This window comes from Microtus pennsylvanicus, chromosome 21 (assembly GCF_037038515.1).
Source record: "Microtus pennsylvanicus isolate mMicPen1 chromosome 21, mMicPen1.hap1, whole genome shotgun sequence".
NCBI classification, from domain to species: Eukaryota; Metazoa; Chordata; class Mammalia; order Rodentia; family Cricetidae; genus Microtus; species Microtus pennsylvanicus.
In genome coordinates, this window is record NC_134599.1 from 5,148,892 (window position 1) to 5,166,947 (window position 18,056).

Below are 18,056 nucleotides of genomic sequence, written 5' to 3' on the forward strand. Positions count from 1 at the left end.
ATAAACTTTGATTTGATTTTTTTATTACACTTTATTGTATTGATATTTCTTCTGAGATATTTAATTTAAATTATACCTGCAAACATTTAAGTTAAAGTCACTTTAGGTGATAGGTTTATTTTCTCAGACTTGAAGCAATTTGTCCTAATTTTTCATACATTTGCATTCGTTTTTGCTGTTCTAAAATTCCTTAGTTGCTGGCTTTGATCTTTTATGTTGCTGAGTTTTATACATCTATTTTCTCACCTGCCATATCCTAGGGGGCTTGGAGTAACCATAATACAGTGAGCCCACCTTCCTGGTCCCCAGACATTTCAGAAGGCCGGGAAATTTTTAAACCCAGGCAGCTTTCTGGCAGTGCCATTTGGAGCATCAAAGTGGTAAATAAAACTTGCATTTACATTCATGTATCATTTCTTTGTAGTTTGTTTTGTTCTATTGGATGTTAAGAACTAAATCTTTCTTTCTAGATTCAACTTCCAGAGTCACTTTTTCAATTTGACAGCTTGGCTTATATTTCACTTAAAGATCTAGATGAGGAGGAAGTTAAACTGCAGTATTATAAGGATACATTTTTAATGCCCCTTTTTCTGACTAGTTTTCTTTTATTGTTGTTGTTATAAGTTGTTGTAATTTTATTTTAAGGAATAATTCTTGTCACAGACCAAAATGTAATCAGGAACTTGCTCATTTACAATATCACAAAGCTTAGTTGATTACGTACAGACAGAGAAAGTTTCATATTTGTGTTTACCTCAAATCGCAGAGAGTTCCCGTATCATAGGTTGACGGTGCTTTCTCGGTTCTTGACGTTAAGTAGTCAGGTACAGTTTGAAGCAAAAAAAGTTCAAAAAGCAATCATCTCGATAGTTAAAGTACTTTATTGACTAAAGAAGGTAATTTTTCCTTATCGTCTATATGTGGTATGTTTCTAAAATAGAGCTACTTAAGTTAGACTAGTGAAAGATTTCAGAAGACTTTCAGAGTGTATTGTCTTAGTTTCTTTTACAATTTTAAGTGCACATTTATGCTCATCCAGATAGTTGTAATCACCCAAAATAATGTGACATAATTTTAGCTTATTCATTTTAATTAATTTGTTGATTAGAGATTAGTCTCATTATGTAGCCCAGGCTGGCCTTGAACTCCATTCAAATCCTCCCTCGGACTCCCAAGTGTTAGGATTACAGCCAGGTGCCACCATACCTAGGTTTAAATATATAAGAGCGTAAAACGTGACTCGATGATTTTGTAGCAAACGCTGCCAATTTTCACTTACTTTTAATCTGTACCAATGGATGTTAGGAAATATTAACTGAGGGGTTACTGTAATCCTGATTTTAAATTACTGCTTTAACTTTTCCCCACACTCCAACCTGCCACAAGCCATTCTTTGATTCGTGCTGAAAACAACCTGCCTAGTGCAGTCCCACCTTCTGTCTCTCTTGTTGAGAGCTGAAGACCTCTGGGACCCAAAGAACAGGGTGAGCGAGAACAAGGAAAGACAGGTTGGCGCTGGAAGGTGTTTGTATTTATTAAAAATGAAGGGGAAATCACAAATCTTCTTCCCATTTGTTCACGCAGTGTTTTATTCTCCCCACATAAATACAGTACTTTGACCCTGAGCTTGTTCTACTCTGCAGGCAGGGATTTCAGTTTAGGAAGCTGATGAAAGGTATCAGGTGAGGATGTGTCATACTTCCCATTTGTTACAAAGAACAAAAGGTTCCTGGACCACATATATAATATTTTTATAAGATTCAGTTTTTCCTCAGTCAGTAATATATATTACTGAATATAACCAAGGTGAGGTCAGGACTCTAATCTTGGTTGGTATCTATAGCTTAAGATCTCAGAGAATTTAACATATTTTCCTATAGGACTTTTTCTTATGTTAGTAAAACATTACTTTTAATTTTAGTTATTTTGCCTTTATGTCAATTTAATTAAAATCTTGAAGCAATTTTAAATATTGTGTTCAAATGAGTTAGATATGTTCAATTTATATGACAGCTGTTCAATAATAAAGGTTCTATTTTCACGGCAGACATAATACCCTTCACACTGGTAAATAGTAACTTTGCTGTTTTGTAATATTTCAGAATAGTGACTAAAAATGAGGGACTATGGGCCACTTGTTAGGTCAGTGACCTTGGAGATGTCACTGATACCTCCTTACTCTCAGTATAATTATCTCTGTAAATTTGTTAAGAAGAAAAATTGTTTATATCAGTATATACTAAGTACCCAATAAATGTTCCTGTTAGACTCATCTCCAAGAGGGGAGTTTTTTTTTGGCATCTGTCTTGTACTGAAGATAGCCTGTGCATATAGAAATGTCTGTGTTGGGTCTGATTACTCTAGACACCCAGAATAAAGGTATAGAGAGTCAATTAGTGTCAAGGCTTGCTGATGAGAAGCACACATGAGAACAGAGGCAACATTGGATTCTAAAGTTTTAAGTAGTCTTATTAATAAGTTTTGGCTACATATTTAAAGATGGAAATAGTAAGTCTGATCTATATATATATAATCCAATTGTAAAAGAAAGGTATTTCTGTAACATTTGACAAAATGTTTTTTTTTTCCACTGACCATCTGTATTTTAAAATTCTCTTGGGCATTTACTGAATGTTTACTCATTCTTATTTGTTATGTAGGGCCGAGGGTCTGGATTCCCAGGGAAGCGGAGACCTCGTGGTGCAGGGCTGTCAGGACGAGGTGGCAGAGGCAGGTCTAAACTAAAGAGTGGAATCGGAACTGTTGTATTACCTGGGGTGAGATTTCTGTTCTTATTATTCCAGCAGTAGTTAATGGTGATACTCTCATTTGTAGCAAGTTCTTTTCATCCTGAGAGTCCCAGGAACAGTCTCATCCCTTTACACTTTACTGTTTCTGCTTGGTAATTATGGACTTCATTTTATTTTGGACGTCTGTTCAGGTGGTTTTGTTTTCTGATTTGTCATTCTTTTCTTTTTTCTTTGACATATTTTTCTATCAACCTTCTACAAGAGAGAATTTATAATGCATTTTCTTTTTAATTAAAAATATACTATTATTGAATCCTATTTTTAAAGATGTATTATTTCATTTCATGTATATGGGTATTTTTCTGCATGCAGGTATACCATGTGTATGCCTCTGTGTGCCCTAAGAATTCAGAAGAAGAAATCAGATCTCCTGGAACTGGAGTTACACATGGTTGTGAGCCATTTGGCATGGTTGCTGGGAATTGAAGTCAGGTCCTCTGCAAGAATAATATGTACCCTCAGCTACTTAGCATTGTCTTCAGCCCCCATTTGTTAGTTTGGCATTTAAAGTTATTTCTTATTACAGTTGCTGTATTACAATAAGACCTATAGTAAAGACCTAGAAATGTAGGTTAATACAGGTTTGAATGATGTTCAAGATTGAGTGAGTATTTTAGATTGATAAATGCTTATTTATGAGCACATTTTGAGGTTTCCTGTTGATGTGCATTGAAAAATCTAGTTGAGCTGTGCGGTGATGGCTCATCTATAGTCCGAGCACTCTGGAGGGATAGGCAGGAGGATCTCTGAGTTCTAGGCCAGCCTGGTCTACAGAGCGAGTTCCAGGACAGCCAGTGCTACACAGACAAACCCTGTCTTGAAAAAAATAAAAACCAAAAACGCAAAACAAAACGAAACAAAAAAGAAAAACCCAAAACGAAGATAGAAAGAATTTGAGCTGGGTGTGCTGGTGCACTCTAATCCCAACATTCAGGAGACAGACAGGCAGATATTTTTGAGTTTATGGACAGCCTCATATACTTGGAATTCTGGAGGGGTGGGGAGCAGGCATGAAAGAGATGAAAACTGATTTATTTCTGGGCATAGTGGCTCAAATTTTTAACCATAGTACTTGCGCCAGCAGGTGGGTCTCAGTGAATTTGAAGCTTAGTTGATATACAGAGTGAGTTCTAGACTAGCAGGACCTACATAGTGGTAACCTGTCTCAAAACAATCAAATGCAAGCCAAAACAGATTTATTGAGTGGTATGAGACTTATTAGTTGGTATGAGGGTACAGATATTTGACACACACAATTTAATAAGCTTTGGTGTGTACAAACCTTGAAAACCATAGAATAATCAAGGCAGTGAAGACATTCATCTCTTAAAGTTTTACCAGGATCCTCTGAAGTTCATGTGGTTCCCCATCTTCACCTCTAACCTTTCTCTTCAAGCGTGACTGATCTTAGTTTCTTGTGGCTTGTGCCTGTAATCTTAGTACTTGAGAGCCTGATGCAGGATTGGTGCCAGTTTACATAGCTTAACTGAAGAGTTTTGATTTGTCCTTTGGTCATATCTCCAGGTTAAATATTTAGGTTGCTTAATGGTTTCCCTTATATGACTTTTAATTGCTTGTTTGTGCCTTGATCACAACATTCACATTGGTACTATCAATTAAAACTGATTTTACATGTGTTTAAATTTAAAATGTTGCATTAGTATATTTTTTAGCTAAAATTTCAGCCATTCCCCAATAGAATTATTATTTATGTTTTGACCTTGAGTGTAACATTTCTATGTAGGTTCTAACCTTTTAAGGAGAAAGGATCATATTTTATTATTTTAGTATTGACTTCCTGGTTTTCTGTTACTGTATCTAATTCAGAGCTTTTGTTGGGGCAGAGTGTATAATAAGAATCCAATTGGTGCCTAGTTGGTTTGGGGAAATATAATCAAGTTTAGAAATGAGCACCCATGGTTGATTATTGTTCTGCTAATACTGACATTTTGATAAGCTAATCATAATATTCTGAAGTGGTGCCATTTAATAGAGATGAATAGGAACCACATATGCAATTTAAAATTTCCTGGGAGTCACATTTAAAAAGTTATAGTGAACTAACAAACTTAATTTTAATGTGTCTTATGACTCCTATATTTATATTATTACCATTTCCCCATGTAAGGTATATAAGCTTGATAGCAAGCAATTTTTATATTCTGAGTTTGGTACTGACTCTTTAATGACTGCTGTGTGTATGATAGCATATCCTGTTTTTATCTAATCACATTGCAGTTCTCAAGTGTTTATATATATATATATATATATATATATATATACACACGCTTATATATGCTATAATTTTATAGTTTCTTGAGTAGAATTTCTGGATAATTAAGTATTACTAAAGACAGGCTTTCGGGTTTTCATTTATCCTCCTCTGTGGTGCTTGTATATCTAAAGTAAGCACTTAGTGAATTGAAAAAAAAAATCATGACTTAATTTGAGAGACAGGGTCTTCCTATATATCCAGGCTAGCCTCAAACTTACCATCCTCCTGCCTCAGCTTCCTGAGTTCTGTGATTATTATTTTACACCACTATGCCTATGATTGATGTTTTTGTTTTTTGTAGGTGTCTGCTGCAGATACTTCATCAAATAAAGATGAAGAAGAAAACTCTATGCACAATACCGTTGTGTTGTTTTCTAGTAGTGACAAGTTCACTTTGCATCAGGTTTGAACTTAATCTTCTGTTTTCTAATTCTTCCCCACTTTAATCTGTCCCATCTGCCTAAATATCATCCAGATAAACTGTAGAACTATGATAATTAAGAATGTATTTTTAAAATCTATATTCTTAACTTTATCTGCAATTTCAAATTGTTTTACATGTTGTTAATTTTCAGGATATGTGTGTAGTTTGTGGCAGTTTCGGCCAAGGAGCAGAAGGAAGATTACTTGCCTGTTCACAGTGTGGTCAGTGTTACCATCCGTATTGTGTCAGTATTAAGGTAATGTGCTTAAGTTAAATGAGTTAACAAAAACATTTCTAATAGAGAATTCCATTTGCTTGTTTGTTTGTGCGTGCACACATGTATGTGCACACGCCACAAGTGTGCATCTGGAGGTCCATATCAAGCTTGCTCTTCAAGCTATCTCACTATTCCCACTATATATTTCTATTTTATTTGAGCACTAATACTGTTTTCTTAGTTCTTAAAAATTAATTATGTATCTGTTATACATGATATATACAATATTGAAATCAAGTATTTGTCACCATTATGCATATGTGGTGATATTTAAGTACCTTAAATACTGTTTTTTAAGTGTTTGTTACCTCAGTAAATTATCTCCCAGAAACTTTGTGGTCTTGCATTGTGCAAGTTACCCTTCCTCTTAAAACAGTTTGTCTTATGACTAACTGAGGCATTAGTATTATCACCACCCATCTTTGATTACAGAAATTCAGAACTAGTATCTTACATTCATAAGTTGGTATGCTTATCCATGTTTCTCCCATGTTCAGATTCCTCAGCCCATCCTATCTTGTCCCGTCCGTCCATGTGTGCCCCCCCGCCCCCCCACGCCCTCTTTGGTTTTCAAGAAAGGGCTTCTCTGTGTGTAACAGTCCTGGCTGTCCTGAAACTCACTTTGTAGACTAGGTTGGCCTTGAACTCACTAAGATCCACCTGCCTCTGCCTCCCTAGTACTAGAATTAAAGGTGTGCACTACCACCGCCTGGCTCATTTTCTCCTCCTTTTTTTTTTTATGTGATTCTGCTATAATCAAGAGCCCTCAACTCTCAGTTGCAAGCATTATTGACACTAAGAACATTGTATGTGGCAACCATATACTTGGTTTTAAGTTACCTAAATATGGGCATATTACAGTAACTGAATGAAGTGATTTCTTTATACAAACTCATTTGAAATAAAACTTAAAATATTTGAGTAAAGTAACAGGTGCTCAATGCAAGTATCAGTTTCCAGCTGTGGATGTAGGTTCCCCCAGAGTACTTTAAACCATTTTCTGTTTCTGCTGTAGCACATAGGATAAGCATAAACCTTAACTTCTTGGTTATTAATCACTCTGAACTTAATGTGACCTATACCCCTTCCTTCTGCCCTCCACCACCACTGTGTGATGCCGTTATTTATCCAAGACGTTGATATGGTAAACAAAGTATCATGTGTCCCCAGGAGATGCTTAATGTTATACTAGCATTTTTTTCTTTGCTAAAGTAACACTTGCTTTTGTACATTTAAGATTCAAAGTGAAATACTATAATTTTTTTTAAATAGAAAACTAGTACAGTCATTTCTAATTTATTACTCATTGTACCTTGCCTTTCTTTGTTCTGTCTTCATTTCGTAAATAATGCATGATTTGTCTTTGGAATACTATCTGAATGTGATTCCTTTCCAGATGTGATCGTAAAGTCTTGTGAGCCCAGTGATGTCTTAATGTGGCCATTTCCCTTGTCTGCCATTGTCAGTAGTTTTCGGAGGGGAGTTAAGATTAGAGGCACCCTCCTGAACTGTTCTGAATGTTTTAGCTTATCCAGTAATTTCCATTTTCAACTAAATTAATTGAAGCTTATATATATATAAGTGTGTGAGAGTATGTGTACACACACATACAGACCTGTTATTGGCTAGTTACCAATAGTTGGAGTTTAAATTCATGCTTTTCTACCTGTTTGTGGCTTCTTTTGTTACCATTGATACTATTTTGGACAGAATAGAATACTACGTCCTCCTATCTGGATAAACACCATGTGGTGGTGATATGACTCAGTGAAGTGCATGCTGAGCAAGTCGGATGACATGAGTTTAACCCTGGAAGTCTATATAAGGGTGGAAGGAGAGAATTAACTCCTTAAAGGTGTCCCGTCCTCTGACCTCCACAGGTGCACAATACATACACACAAATAGTAATAAGTAAAAACTAAGAAATAAAGGAATATCTAGAAGTGTTCAAGAGTATGAACATTTTCAGGCGTATTTCTTACTGTGGCAATCAGTGGACTTTTTAATCTTCCTGAAATAGGTCCAAATACCCTTCCTTCTGTAGTTGATATTCCCATATATATGTAGATCTAAAAATCTTAAGTAATGCCCTTCAAAGTGAGAGTGTGCTTTTGTTTGTGTCTTCTGCATTTATGGAATATTGCCCATTTTAGACATCAAAGCTGGGAATATTTTTAAAATACAAGAAAATGTCATATAATCTCTAAAATACTGTGCAACTGTGAATAAGTTAAGATGCAGCCAACAAATTAGCCCTTAGCAGCATCAGTAGTATGAAAACAAATGGTTCTGACCTCAGGAGCATATGGTAATTGCTGCTCTAGCACTACTGACCAATCCCCCTTCCTGAGTAGTGCCACTAGTACTTCTGACCTGCTCCTCGTGTGTGTGTGTGTGTGTGTGTTCAAGCACAGTAATAATGTATGCACTATACAGAGTCAAGCAAATGATTTCTAAGCTAAATAAATAAATCACGATTTTTCTTTTTTCCAGATCAGTAAAGTGGTTCTTAGCAAAGGTTGGAGATGTCTTGAGTGCACAGTGTGTGAGGCCTGTGGGAAGGCAACTGACCCAGGAAGACTCTTGCTGTGTGATGACTGTGACATAAGCTATCATACCTACTGCCTAGACCCTCCATTGCAGACAGTTCCCAAAGGAGGCTGGAAATGCAAATGGTACCCTAGGATTCATGTTACATTGTCAGTGTCTTTCTAGTTCTGAGCTTCTGCTTATCATTTTGGTCTTATAAATTAGTTGTGTATTCTTTAATCATACACATTTGGCATGATACATTTGTAAAATTATTTCTTCTCATTCTGTGCACTTACAGCTTCCCAAACTGTCATAATTAAATATAGAAATAAACTTGGGACTTCTGTGGGGATTTGGATTTCAGGTGTGTTTGGTGTAGACACTGTGGAGCAACATCTGCAGGTCTGAGATGTGAGTGGCAAAACAATTACACACAGTGTGCTCCTTGTGCCAGCTTGTCCTCCTGCCCCATCTGCTATCGGAATTACAGAGAAGAAGACCTCATTCTGCAGTGTAGACAATGTGATAGGTACTGTGCCTTTTTATCCCCTTTGCCATTTTTTAAGCCTTTGTCTTAAGGAACTGAAAGGAACTTAGAGAAAATTATTTTCCTTGATAAATTTAAGGAACAAAACTTTGCTTTCTAGACTTTTAGTATATTAGAAACTTCCACAGTATGTTCTTATTTTAAAAATATCAAATTTAGATACTTAGGGTTTTCAGTTGGGGACTTTTTGATGGTTTATCAGTCTCTTGAAATTAGATACATAATTAGTGCTTGCATTTATGCATTTTCTTATGGTGAATCTCTGATTATTCTGGTAGATTCTAAAAATGATATCATTTTCTCTGTTTCTCTCTGTCTCTCTCCCGCCCTCTCTTCCTCTCTCTCTCAACATTTTCCCCTAAAGCTCTAGATTTAATACCTAGATGTTAGATAAAACCTTTGATCTTCCTAGCTAGTATGTTCACCTTCAAAATGCAGACTACTTCCTTTGTTTCAATACTGTTAGCAATTGAGCACTGTATGCATTAGTTTTAATTGATCAGTGGTACAGTATTCCTTTTAAATAAGTTGTATAGTTTTTGTGGACAATACGACAAACTGTTCTAAAGCAAGGTTGTCATCCCTTGACACGAAAGTATCTGTTCTTAGTTAGGTGCAGCAGGTGACACATATACATGCATACAGTTAGTTTTATTTGTACTCTTGTGAATTCCTGCTTGACCTGGCTAGCTTCATTGACAACTTTGTCTTTCAGCATTTGATCATAAATGGTAATTGTCCTTCTAATAGTGTTCATCTGCTTCTTCTTTAGTATTTATATTCTCATTTATTCCTTTTCTTGACTTCTCAGCATAAGGGAGGGTATTATTGGTTAATAGGGATAATTGGGGGAAAAGACTTAGACATTCAAGTCTTGGGACTTTAAGTTTAAGGACTGTCCACTCCTGTTGTGATTTTTATAAAGAATACAATTTCTTGTATATTCCACTTCTTTTAAATATATAAATATGCTCTTTTTAGGTGGATGCATGCAGTTTGTCAAAACTTAAATACTGAGGAGGAAGTGGAAAATGTAGCAGACATTGGTTTTGATTGTAGCATGTGCAGACCCTATATGCCTGCATCAAATGGTAAGAAAATAACATAAACTATTTATTTGTTGCCCCATGTCTCCTTGATTTGTGAAATAGAAGTTGCTTTGTGCTATAATACTCTTCCTATCTCAACTTTATTAAAATAGTCTGTATAAAGACAAAATGACACACATACATTTTAGATATAAAATATAAAGTTTTGCTTTTAAGGTTTAACCTCTTGGAGTTATCTTATTCAGAAGTCCCCCATTCATATTCTGCTGGTTTTTTTCTTTATGCCCCTTGTTCTGTTTTGTTCTTGTTTTGTGCCAGCACCAGTAATCCTAGCATTTGGGGAGGCTGAGGCAGCAGGATACTGAGGCTAAACTAGCCTGTAGTACATGTGCATATCAGACCAAGCTCAGCTATAAAGTGAGACCTTGTCTCAAAAAAAAAAAAAAAAAAAAGTGAAACAATCCCTTTGAAAACCAAAAGCTCCTTTTGGGGTGGGATGGAACACATGGGTATAGTACTTGACTGTCTGTATAAGGCAGCTCCTCACACACATGCAGAATCCTATAATATTTAGACATTTGTTGAATGATACATGTACAGGCATGGAAATCTTTATTCTGTATGTCATTTTTTTGTCTCAGACATTTCCTGAGTTGTTGTTTTTCTTTTCAGTGCCTTCCTCAGACTGCTGTGACTCTTCGCTTGTGGCACAAATTGTCACAAAAGTAAAAGAGCTAGGTAAAATTTAAAAAGTTTTCTTCTTTTTCATTTATTTATTTATTTATTTATTTTTCATTGAGAAAAGAAAAAAAAACTAGTTTCCACCTCCTCCCAGCCTCCCATTTCCCTCCCCCTCCTCCCACCCTTCTCCCCCTTCTCCCACCCTTCTCCCCCTCCCCCCACTCTTCTCCCCCTCCCTCTCCAGTCCAAAGAGCAGTCAGGGTTCTCTGCCCTGTGGTAAGTCCTAGGTCCTCCCCCCTCCGTCCATATCTAGGAAGGTGAATATCCAAACTGGGTAGGCTCCCACAAAGCCAGAACATGAAGTAGGGTCAAAAGCCCGTGCCATTGTCCTTGGCTTCTCATCAGCCCTCATTGTTCGCCATGTTCAGAGAGTCCAGTTTTAACCCATGCCTTTTCAGTCACAGTCCAGCTGGCCTTGGTGAGCTCCCAGTAGATCAGCTCCACTGTCTCCGTGGGTGGGTGCACCCCTCGTGGTCCCGACTTCTTTGCTCATCTTCTCCCTCCTTCTGCTCCTCATTGGGACCTTGGGAGCTCAGTCCAGTGCTCCAGTGTGGGTCTCTGTCTCTATCTCCATCCATCACCAGATGAAGGTTCTATGATGATATGCTTCTTTTAGAAAAAAGCATATACTTCTTAAACAACTGGCTGGTTGAGTAAATGAAATGAAATGAATTTTCTGGAATTTTTAGAATTAATGTATAAAATGTTCATACTGGCTCATTTTACAGAAGTAGTATTTCTTATAAATTTCAGAAAATAATGAGAATAATAGCTGTTTGGATTAACTATTAGTATCCTGCCTGCCTTTCTTCAGTTGGATACTGGACTTGCTTAGTTGTCAGCAGGAAAAGAAAGCCTACTTAAGTAAACATTCAATTAGCATTAATTATTTAATATTTTATAATTTTTCTCTGATAACAGAGTGGTAGCATGGCATTTTTATGAGAGCTTCTTTTAACTGATGTTGACAACATTTCTGATACAAAAACCTATGGATTGTATTGGAATTGCTTTAATAAACAAGTTTTTACATTAAGGATTTGAATCTATAGAAGTGTTAGAAGTGTTATCTTATTATTAATATTTTAGCTAGCATAGGAAACAGTGGCTTCATTATGGTTTTTTCACCCCTGTATATTATTTTACTTGAGGGTGCAGGATTTTTCCAATATTTCTACCTCTCTGTGTAAGTGATAATATTGTTACTACTGGAGTACTTTTGTTTCTCTTACATAAATTGATTTTTACATTTTGGTCTTCACAAGGAAAGGCTTATTACAGAGCAGTGGTGGCAGTACATGTAGTTTCAGTTTCTTCCCTCTTGATACATGAAAGCGGAAGTGCTTTTAGGAAAATCTTTTTTGTAATTTAATTTTACTTACTTACTTTTTTTTTTTTTTGTGGTCAACTTACATCCATTCTGCAATAGTCCTAAAAGGTTTTCAATATTAATTGAACATCATCAGTTCATGTACTTTGTAGATTTTTGTTGGATGGATGTGTAGTTGTATTTTCTTGCCATGTAAATGTTGGAATATTAATCAACTTATCTGTCAATTTCAGATGAGCTCTTAAATTTGCATTTTTGTAATCTTAGATCCACCTAAGACCTATACCCAGGATGGTGTGTGTTTGACTGAATCAGGGATGACTCAGTTACAGAGCCTCACCGTTACAGTTCCAAGAAGAAAACGGACTAAACCAAAATTGAAATTGAAGATTATAAATCAGAATAGTGTGGCTGTTCTTCAGACCCCTCCAGACATCCAATCAGAGCATTCAAGAGATGGTGAAATGGATGATAGTCGAGGTAATAACTCTTTGGTCTTCCTTGGAACACATGTGCAAGAATTAGTGTATAATGTTGCTGGAGAGATGGCTCAAAGGTTAAGAGTACTGGCTGCTCTTCCAGAGGTCCTGAGTTCAATCCCCAGCAACTACATTGTGGTCCACGACCATCTGTAATGAGATCTGGTACCCTATTCTGGCCTGTAGGCAGAATAGCATATGCATAATAAATAAATCTTTCAAAAAAACAATTAGTGTATAAAAGAACTTCTGAAAGATGTATATTTATAAAATGTTAGTCACACTGTTTAAGGTACCTCTTGATGAGAAACTTCTTCCTTTTGAGTGATATTCTAAGACTTGCATTTGCTTGTTGTTTTGAAATATTTTTGTAATCAAGATCTCTAATATCATTGTGTTTGTAAGTGTGGACATTCAGAGTGATTCACTTCAGTTTGCTGGACTGTCATCCTAAGCCCTCCTCTAAGCTTTGTAAATTGGTGACTCATAAACGTTTTTTTTTTTTTTTTTTTTTTTGGTTTTTCGAGACAGGGTTTCTCTGTGGCTTTGGAGCCTCTCCTGGAACTAGCTCTGTAGACCAGGCTGGTCTCAAACTCACAGAGATCCGCCTGCCTCTGCCTCCCGAGTGCTGGGATTAAAGGCGTGCGCCACCATCGCCCGGCTTCATAAACGTTTTCTTTATCAGAATAGAACTCATAAGGTTTTTCTGTCTGAACTTGTGAGGTAACAAAATAGTTTTAGTAACAGCATTAAGTATAACATAGAGTAAATTTGTTTGTTTCCTTCTCAGAATGATCACTTCTGGTGTCTTTATTTTGGAGTGATTATTTTCAACTGATTCAGAAATAAAGCCATAATTATTTTCCCACCATTCAGTAGTATCTATTAAACATGTATAAAACATGTTGGAAATTATATTAGTGAACAAAATATGTAAAGCATGGATCTTATATCATCATGTTAAAGATAAGATTGCTTTAAAAATTGATTGATAGGTCTTTTTGAGCTCTTTGTTTCCCCTTTCTTAATTGGCATGTCATACTCCCTAGGAACACAACACTGGGTCATGCATCATGATTCCCACCCCAATCCTGAGGCACAAGATTAGACTGAATGGTTTAGAGTGACTTGGTGGTCTTTTGCTTGGCTTCTTTTTCTTTTCTTAAAAAATGTCTTTTGGTTAAGATTTCTGTATTTGTTAGAATTACCCAGTTTCATCTGTATGTTTACTTTTTCCAGAAGGAGAACTTATGGATTGCGATGGAAAATCAGAATCTAGTCCTGAGAGGGAAGCTGTGGATGATGAAACTAAGGGAATAGAAGGAACAGATGGCATAAAAAAGAGGAAAAGAAAACCTTACAGACCAGGTAGATTATATCAACTAGACGCATGTGCTCTCTCTTTCTCTTTCTCATCTCTCCAGATGTGTATCGGTGCTTTACTTTCATACATGTAAGTGCATCATCTGAGTACCTGGTGCCCACAGAGGCCATAAAGAGGGTGTTGGATCTCCCGGAAATGTAGTTAAATAACAATTGTGAGCCACCATGTAGATGCTGAGAATTGAATCAGGATCCTCCGGAAACACAGCCAGTGTTCTTAATAGCTGAGCCATTTTTCAAGGCCCCAAACTAGACATTTCGATATAACAAAACTTGTAATGATGACTTACAACTCAATAACTAATCTATGTGCGGCTTATTACATGAAACTAAAGATGTATTCTTTACACTGAAAATTTTGATTACTTGACAATAAATCATTCCCACAAATATAGCCATCTATTATCCATGTTACTTATTTTGTTTTAATTTATGTTGAACTTTTAAAGAAATTCATGTAGTTTCTGTACTTCACCAGGTCTCTTGTAAACATTCATTTTCTAATAATTTTTGTTTTAAAACTTCAGTAATTATGCAGGCAAAAAGGTGAACAAAATATCTTGTTGAATTTGTAGTGCAATTGATACACGAGTAAATTCTTCTAAAAATTGTTAGTTCATTTTTATTTATATATGTGTGTATACTTGTGTGAGTTTATGTGCACCACATGCATTCATAGACACTAGATGGTATCAGATACCCTAAAACTGGAGTGAGAGGGACTTGTGAGATACTGTGTAGGTGCTGGGAACCAAACTCAGGTCCTCTGCGAGTGGAGTGAGTATTCTTAACCACTTACCATCTCTCTTCCTCTAATTTCTTACTTTCCCAGTGTATTTCATGGGTAGAGAAAAAGCTGCCTTGGTTTTTACCTTATGGTAAAAAAAGGTTTTGGAATTTCTCATTGAAAGTTGTAGGCTTTTCAAATCTCATTTATTAATGTCTGTTATTAGTGCAATCTCTTGTTGTTTTGATGGATTGTATCTTATTGGTAAGAGCACTCTATATTCCTTTTAGTTGTAGGTAAGAACTTTCCATTTGTCTTCTCCAAGACCTTCAATGACACCTTCGTTATGAATGAACCACATCTGTCATAGCACGTCTCCCCCCGCCCCCCTTTTTGGTTTTTCAAGGCAGGGTTTCTCTGTAGCTTTGGAGCCTGTCCTGGAACTCACTCTGTAGACCAGGCTGGCCTCGAACTCACAGAGATCCATTTGTCTCTGCCTCCTGAGTGCTGGGATTAAAGGTGTGCACCACCACTGCCCAGCAATTTCATTTCTTCTTAATTATTATGTTTCCAAGTATGCTTTATGTTTTTAGATAGAGCTATTCCATTTAGAATGTTAATGCTGGTTGATTCTGTCTTTTCTTTTTTCTCTGCTATATATGGGTGACATCCCTTTATTTGAGGGGTGTTGGAAAGCACTTTACTAGACAAATAGATTATGACAAAAGCTTATAGGATTTAGTGCCTATTAAACTGTTAAAATTGCTAACCATTTTACCAATTTTATTTTGCTCAGACTTATGATATGGGCAGGTGTTATTTTACCTATTTTACCAATGTATGTACTCAAGAGTAAAATAACTTGCCCACATTTAGTTAGTAGATAGAAACCTATAGCTTGGCTCCATATTTTGTTTTCCTAGCTACAGAACTTAATGTCTCTGTGACTTCTGGCTTTTTTGACATGGGATAACAAGATAGTACTACTGAAGTTATAATGATCAATGAGTGTTAGTTTATTCTCATTCAGTTTTTATCCTCATTGTACATGTGGTCTGCTGAGCTGTTTTCAGAGCTATAACTTAACCATTACGGAAGGGGAAGCAGAGATATATCCCTTCTTTATATTCAAGCTCTACCTCCCATTTAGTGTGTATTTTGATCTTATCTAGAGGAGGAAATGCAAGTAGTTCTTTCCCTACAGTAGCAAGTTGTAATTATTATTTTATGGAAGTGATAATAGTAACTTTGACATTTATTTTTACTTCCAATCTCCTGTACTTTACATAAAAATGAGATTCTTGAGGTTGGAGGGATTGCTTAACAGGTAAAGTGCTTGCCATGGAAGCCTGAAGACCGACCAGAGTTTGGGTCCTCAGCATCTCTGTAAAAGTTTTGGAGTCAAAAGACAAGGGATCCTGAATCAGCAGCCTCTGGTTTCAAGTGAAATATTCTGCCACAGTGTATAAGGTGGAGAGAGATCAAGGGTAAAACCCAGTGATTAGCTTCTGTCCTCCACATGTATATATGTACACATGAACACCTCCCCACACACAGATATGTGTGCCCCCACACATATACTCAGGCCTCCATGCCACATACCTATTTACATGCAAAAATGAGATCATTAATTTATATTAAACATGCAAGTGAATTTAGATAAAAGTTCACCATTAAAGACAAAGCCATTCTTGTTACTGTAGAATTCTAGAGACATTTATGACTTTATGTGATTTCTATCTTATATAGGTATTGGTGGATTTATGGTACGGCAAAGAAGTCGAACAGGACAAGGAAAAGCCAAAAGATCTCTGATCAGAAAAGATTCTTCAGGCTCTATATCTGAGCACTTACCTAGCAGAGATGATGGTATAGTACTGATTTTCTTTGATTTAATTCCTTTGGATTTATACTCTGTTGGAATAGACAGTCACTGAAGCAATGCTGCCACATATAACCATGTGCTTCTTTTTGATGGAACAATTAACTTGAATGCTATAGAGTTAAGAAAATGGTTTTATTTTAGGACGTGTGTGGTATGGTGAGGGATAGGATCTAGTCTTATAGTTTAGTCTGGTGGCTATTTCCCTACATGGTTTTTATGGCTTCCCCAACGCATGATATTCCTTCCTTAGCTTTCCCAGTGCTGCAATTGTAGGCCTTCTCCCCACTTTCCATTTACTGCTATGGATGGCACCTGCTATTATGATCCATACTCCTCACATTTTCTTTGGAACTTTAAGACCCTACTACCCTCCCCCCTCAAAAAAATGTTTTCTGCGCTAAATAAGAGTAAAAGGATTAACTAACTTAATTTTATCAATACTTTCTGCCCATTTTAACAAAGGCCTCTCTTTCCCTGCCTTAGTGACTTAGTAAGCACTTTACAGGCTATTTAATTGAAGTGACAGGTTTGTATTTTATAAATATATTTTGTCACCCTTGCTTAAGAAAAAGCTAAGTCGGTGTTCAAGCCAGACCTTCCTGTGAGTGCTTTACTGACCAGGCGGTGGCACACATAATTAATCCAGGCAGAGACAGTCAGATCTCCCAAGTTTGAGGCCAGCGTGGTCTGCAGAGTGAGTTCCATGACAGTCAGGGCTACATAGAGGAACCTTGTCTTGAAAAACCAAAAAGTGATCCGCTTTTCACCTTCAGAAGTGCTTGTCATCACTAATGATCACAAGCTGTATGCTTACATTTTTTTTTAAATTATGTTTTAAGATAGAATAGGAAGAAATCTGTGATATTCTCAGCATGTCTTTGTAGTATTTCTTGCTTTGCAAAGCTAGTCTTTTTTTTTCCCCTTTGAAACTTTAATGAATTTTTAAAAATCAGAAATTCCTTTCTATTTCAGGAAGAAGTGTAGTGATTTTTAAGAAGCTTCTTTTTTTTTTTTTGACAAAACATGGGCTTAATAATCTCTAAAGAATTTAGTGTGTTTAATAAAACTATTATGTATGTTTTGTTTTAGATTATCCAGATAATTTCTTTAACCTTGTTTTTTAGTTCAATATTTTCATTGTTTCTAGTAAAACAAAAGCAAATTTATTTATTAATTTTAATTAAAATATTGTTTTTTAATCTTCTGTTATTTCTCTGATGTTTAATTATTTTATAATTCATATTAGACCTACTTTCAATTGTTTTTTTATCTCATGTAATTGATTTGTAATATAAAATGTTTGAAGGTATTACTTCATTTGGTAGCACTTTCTGTGTCTGCTGCAGTATTTAATTGTCTATATGTGAAAGACATACATTGTTTGTTTATTTCTCCTCTAGAAAGTCCTCTTGGGTGGGGAGCTTATTCCCTGTTTAGATTTTTTTCTTTAATGGAAGTAAAGATTCATTTTGACTCAGGCTTTCATAGGTGTGAGTCCATGTTATTTCGAGAGGTGTGTTGGGGGGGGGGTTGTTTAGAATTTTTAAGAGCTGCATTGAAGGTAATTTCTTTCAGAAGTCTGCATCTGTTACTTTGA

General features: G+C 36.1%; 1 protein-coding gene across 18 annotated transcripts in view; it reads left to right on the forward strand.

Moving 5' to 3' along the window:
- Kmt2c (lysine methyltransferase 2C) overlaps nucleotides 1-18,056 on the forward strand; it is a 222,977-nt gene that overhangs the window by 133,038 nt on the left and 71,883 nt on the right. For 13 of the 18 annotated variants that reach the window (XM_075955409.1, XM_075955410.1, XM_075955411.1 and 10 more), the window contains 11 exons: nucleotides 261-380; nucleotides 2,661-2,777; nucleotides 5,387-5,488; nucleotides 5,661-5,765; nucleotides 8,280-8,461; nucleotides 8,683-8,847; nucleotides 9,847-9,956; nucleotides 10,587-10,652; nucleotides 12,253-12,465; nucleotides 13,704-13,832; nucleotides 16,324-16,443. In XM_075955409.1, the coding sequence (XP_075811524.1) occupies nucleotides 261-380; nucleotides 2,661-2,777; nucleotides 5,387-5,488; nucleotides 5,661-5,765; nucleotides 8,280-8,461; nucleotides 8,683-8,847; nucleotides 9,847-9,956; nucleotides 10,587-10,652; nucleotides 12,253-12,465; nucleotides 13,704-13,832; nucleotides 16,324-16,443 (1,429 nt within the window). The remainder of the gene's footprint in view (nucleotides 1-260; nucleotides 381-2,660; nucleotides 2,778-5,386; nucleotides 5,489-5,660; nucleotides 5,766-8,279; nucleotides 8,462-8,682; nucleotides 8,848-9,846; nucleotides 9,957-10,586; nucleotides 10,653-12,252; nucleotides 12,466-13,703; nucleotides 13,833-16,323; nucleotides 16,444-18,056) is intronic. The other 5 variants (XM_075955418.1, XM_075955419.1, XM_075955417.1 and 2 more) reach the window with 1 other exon arrangement.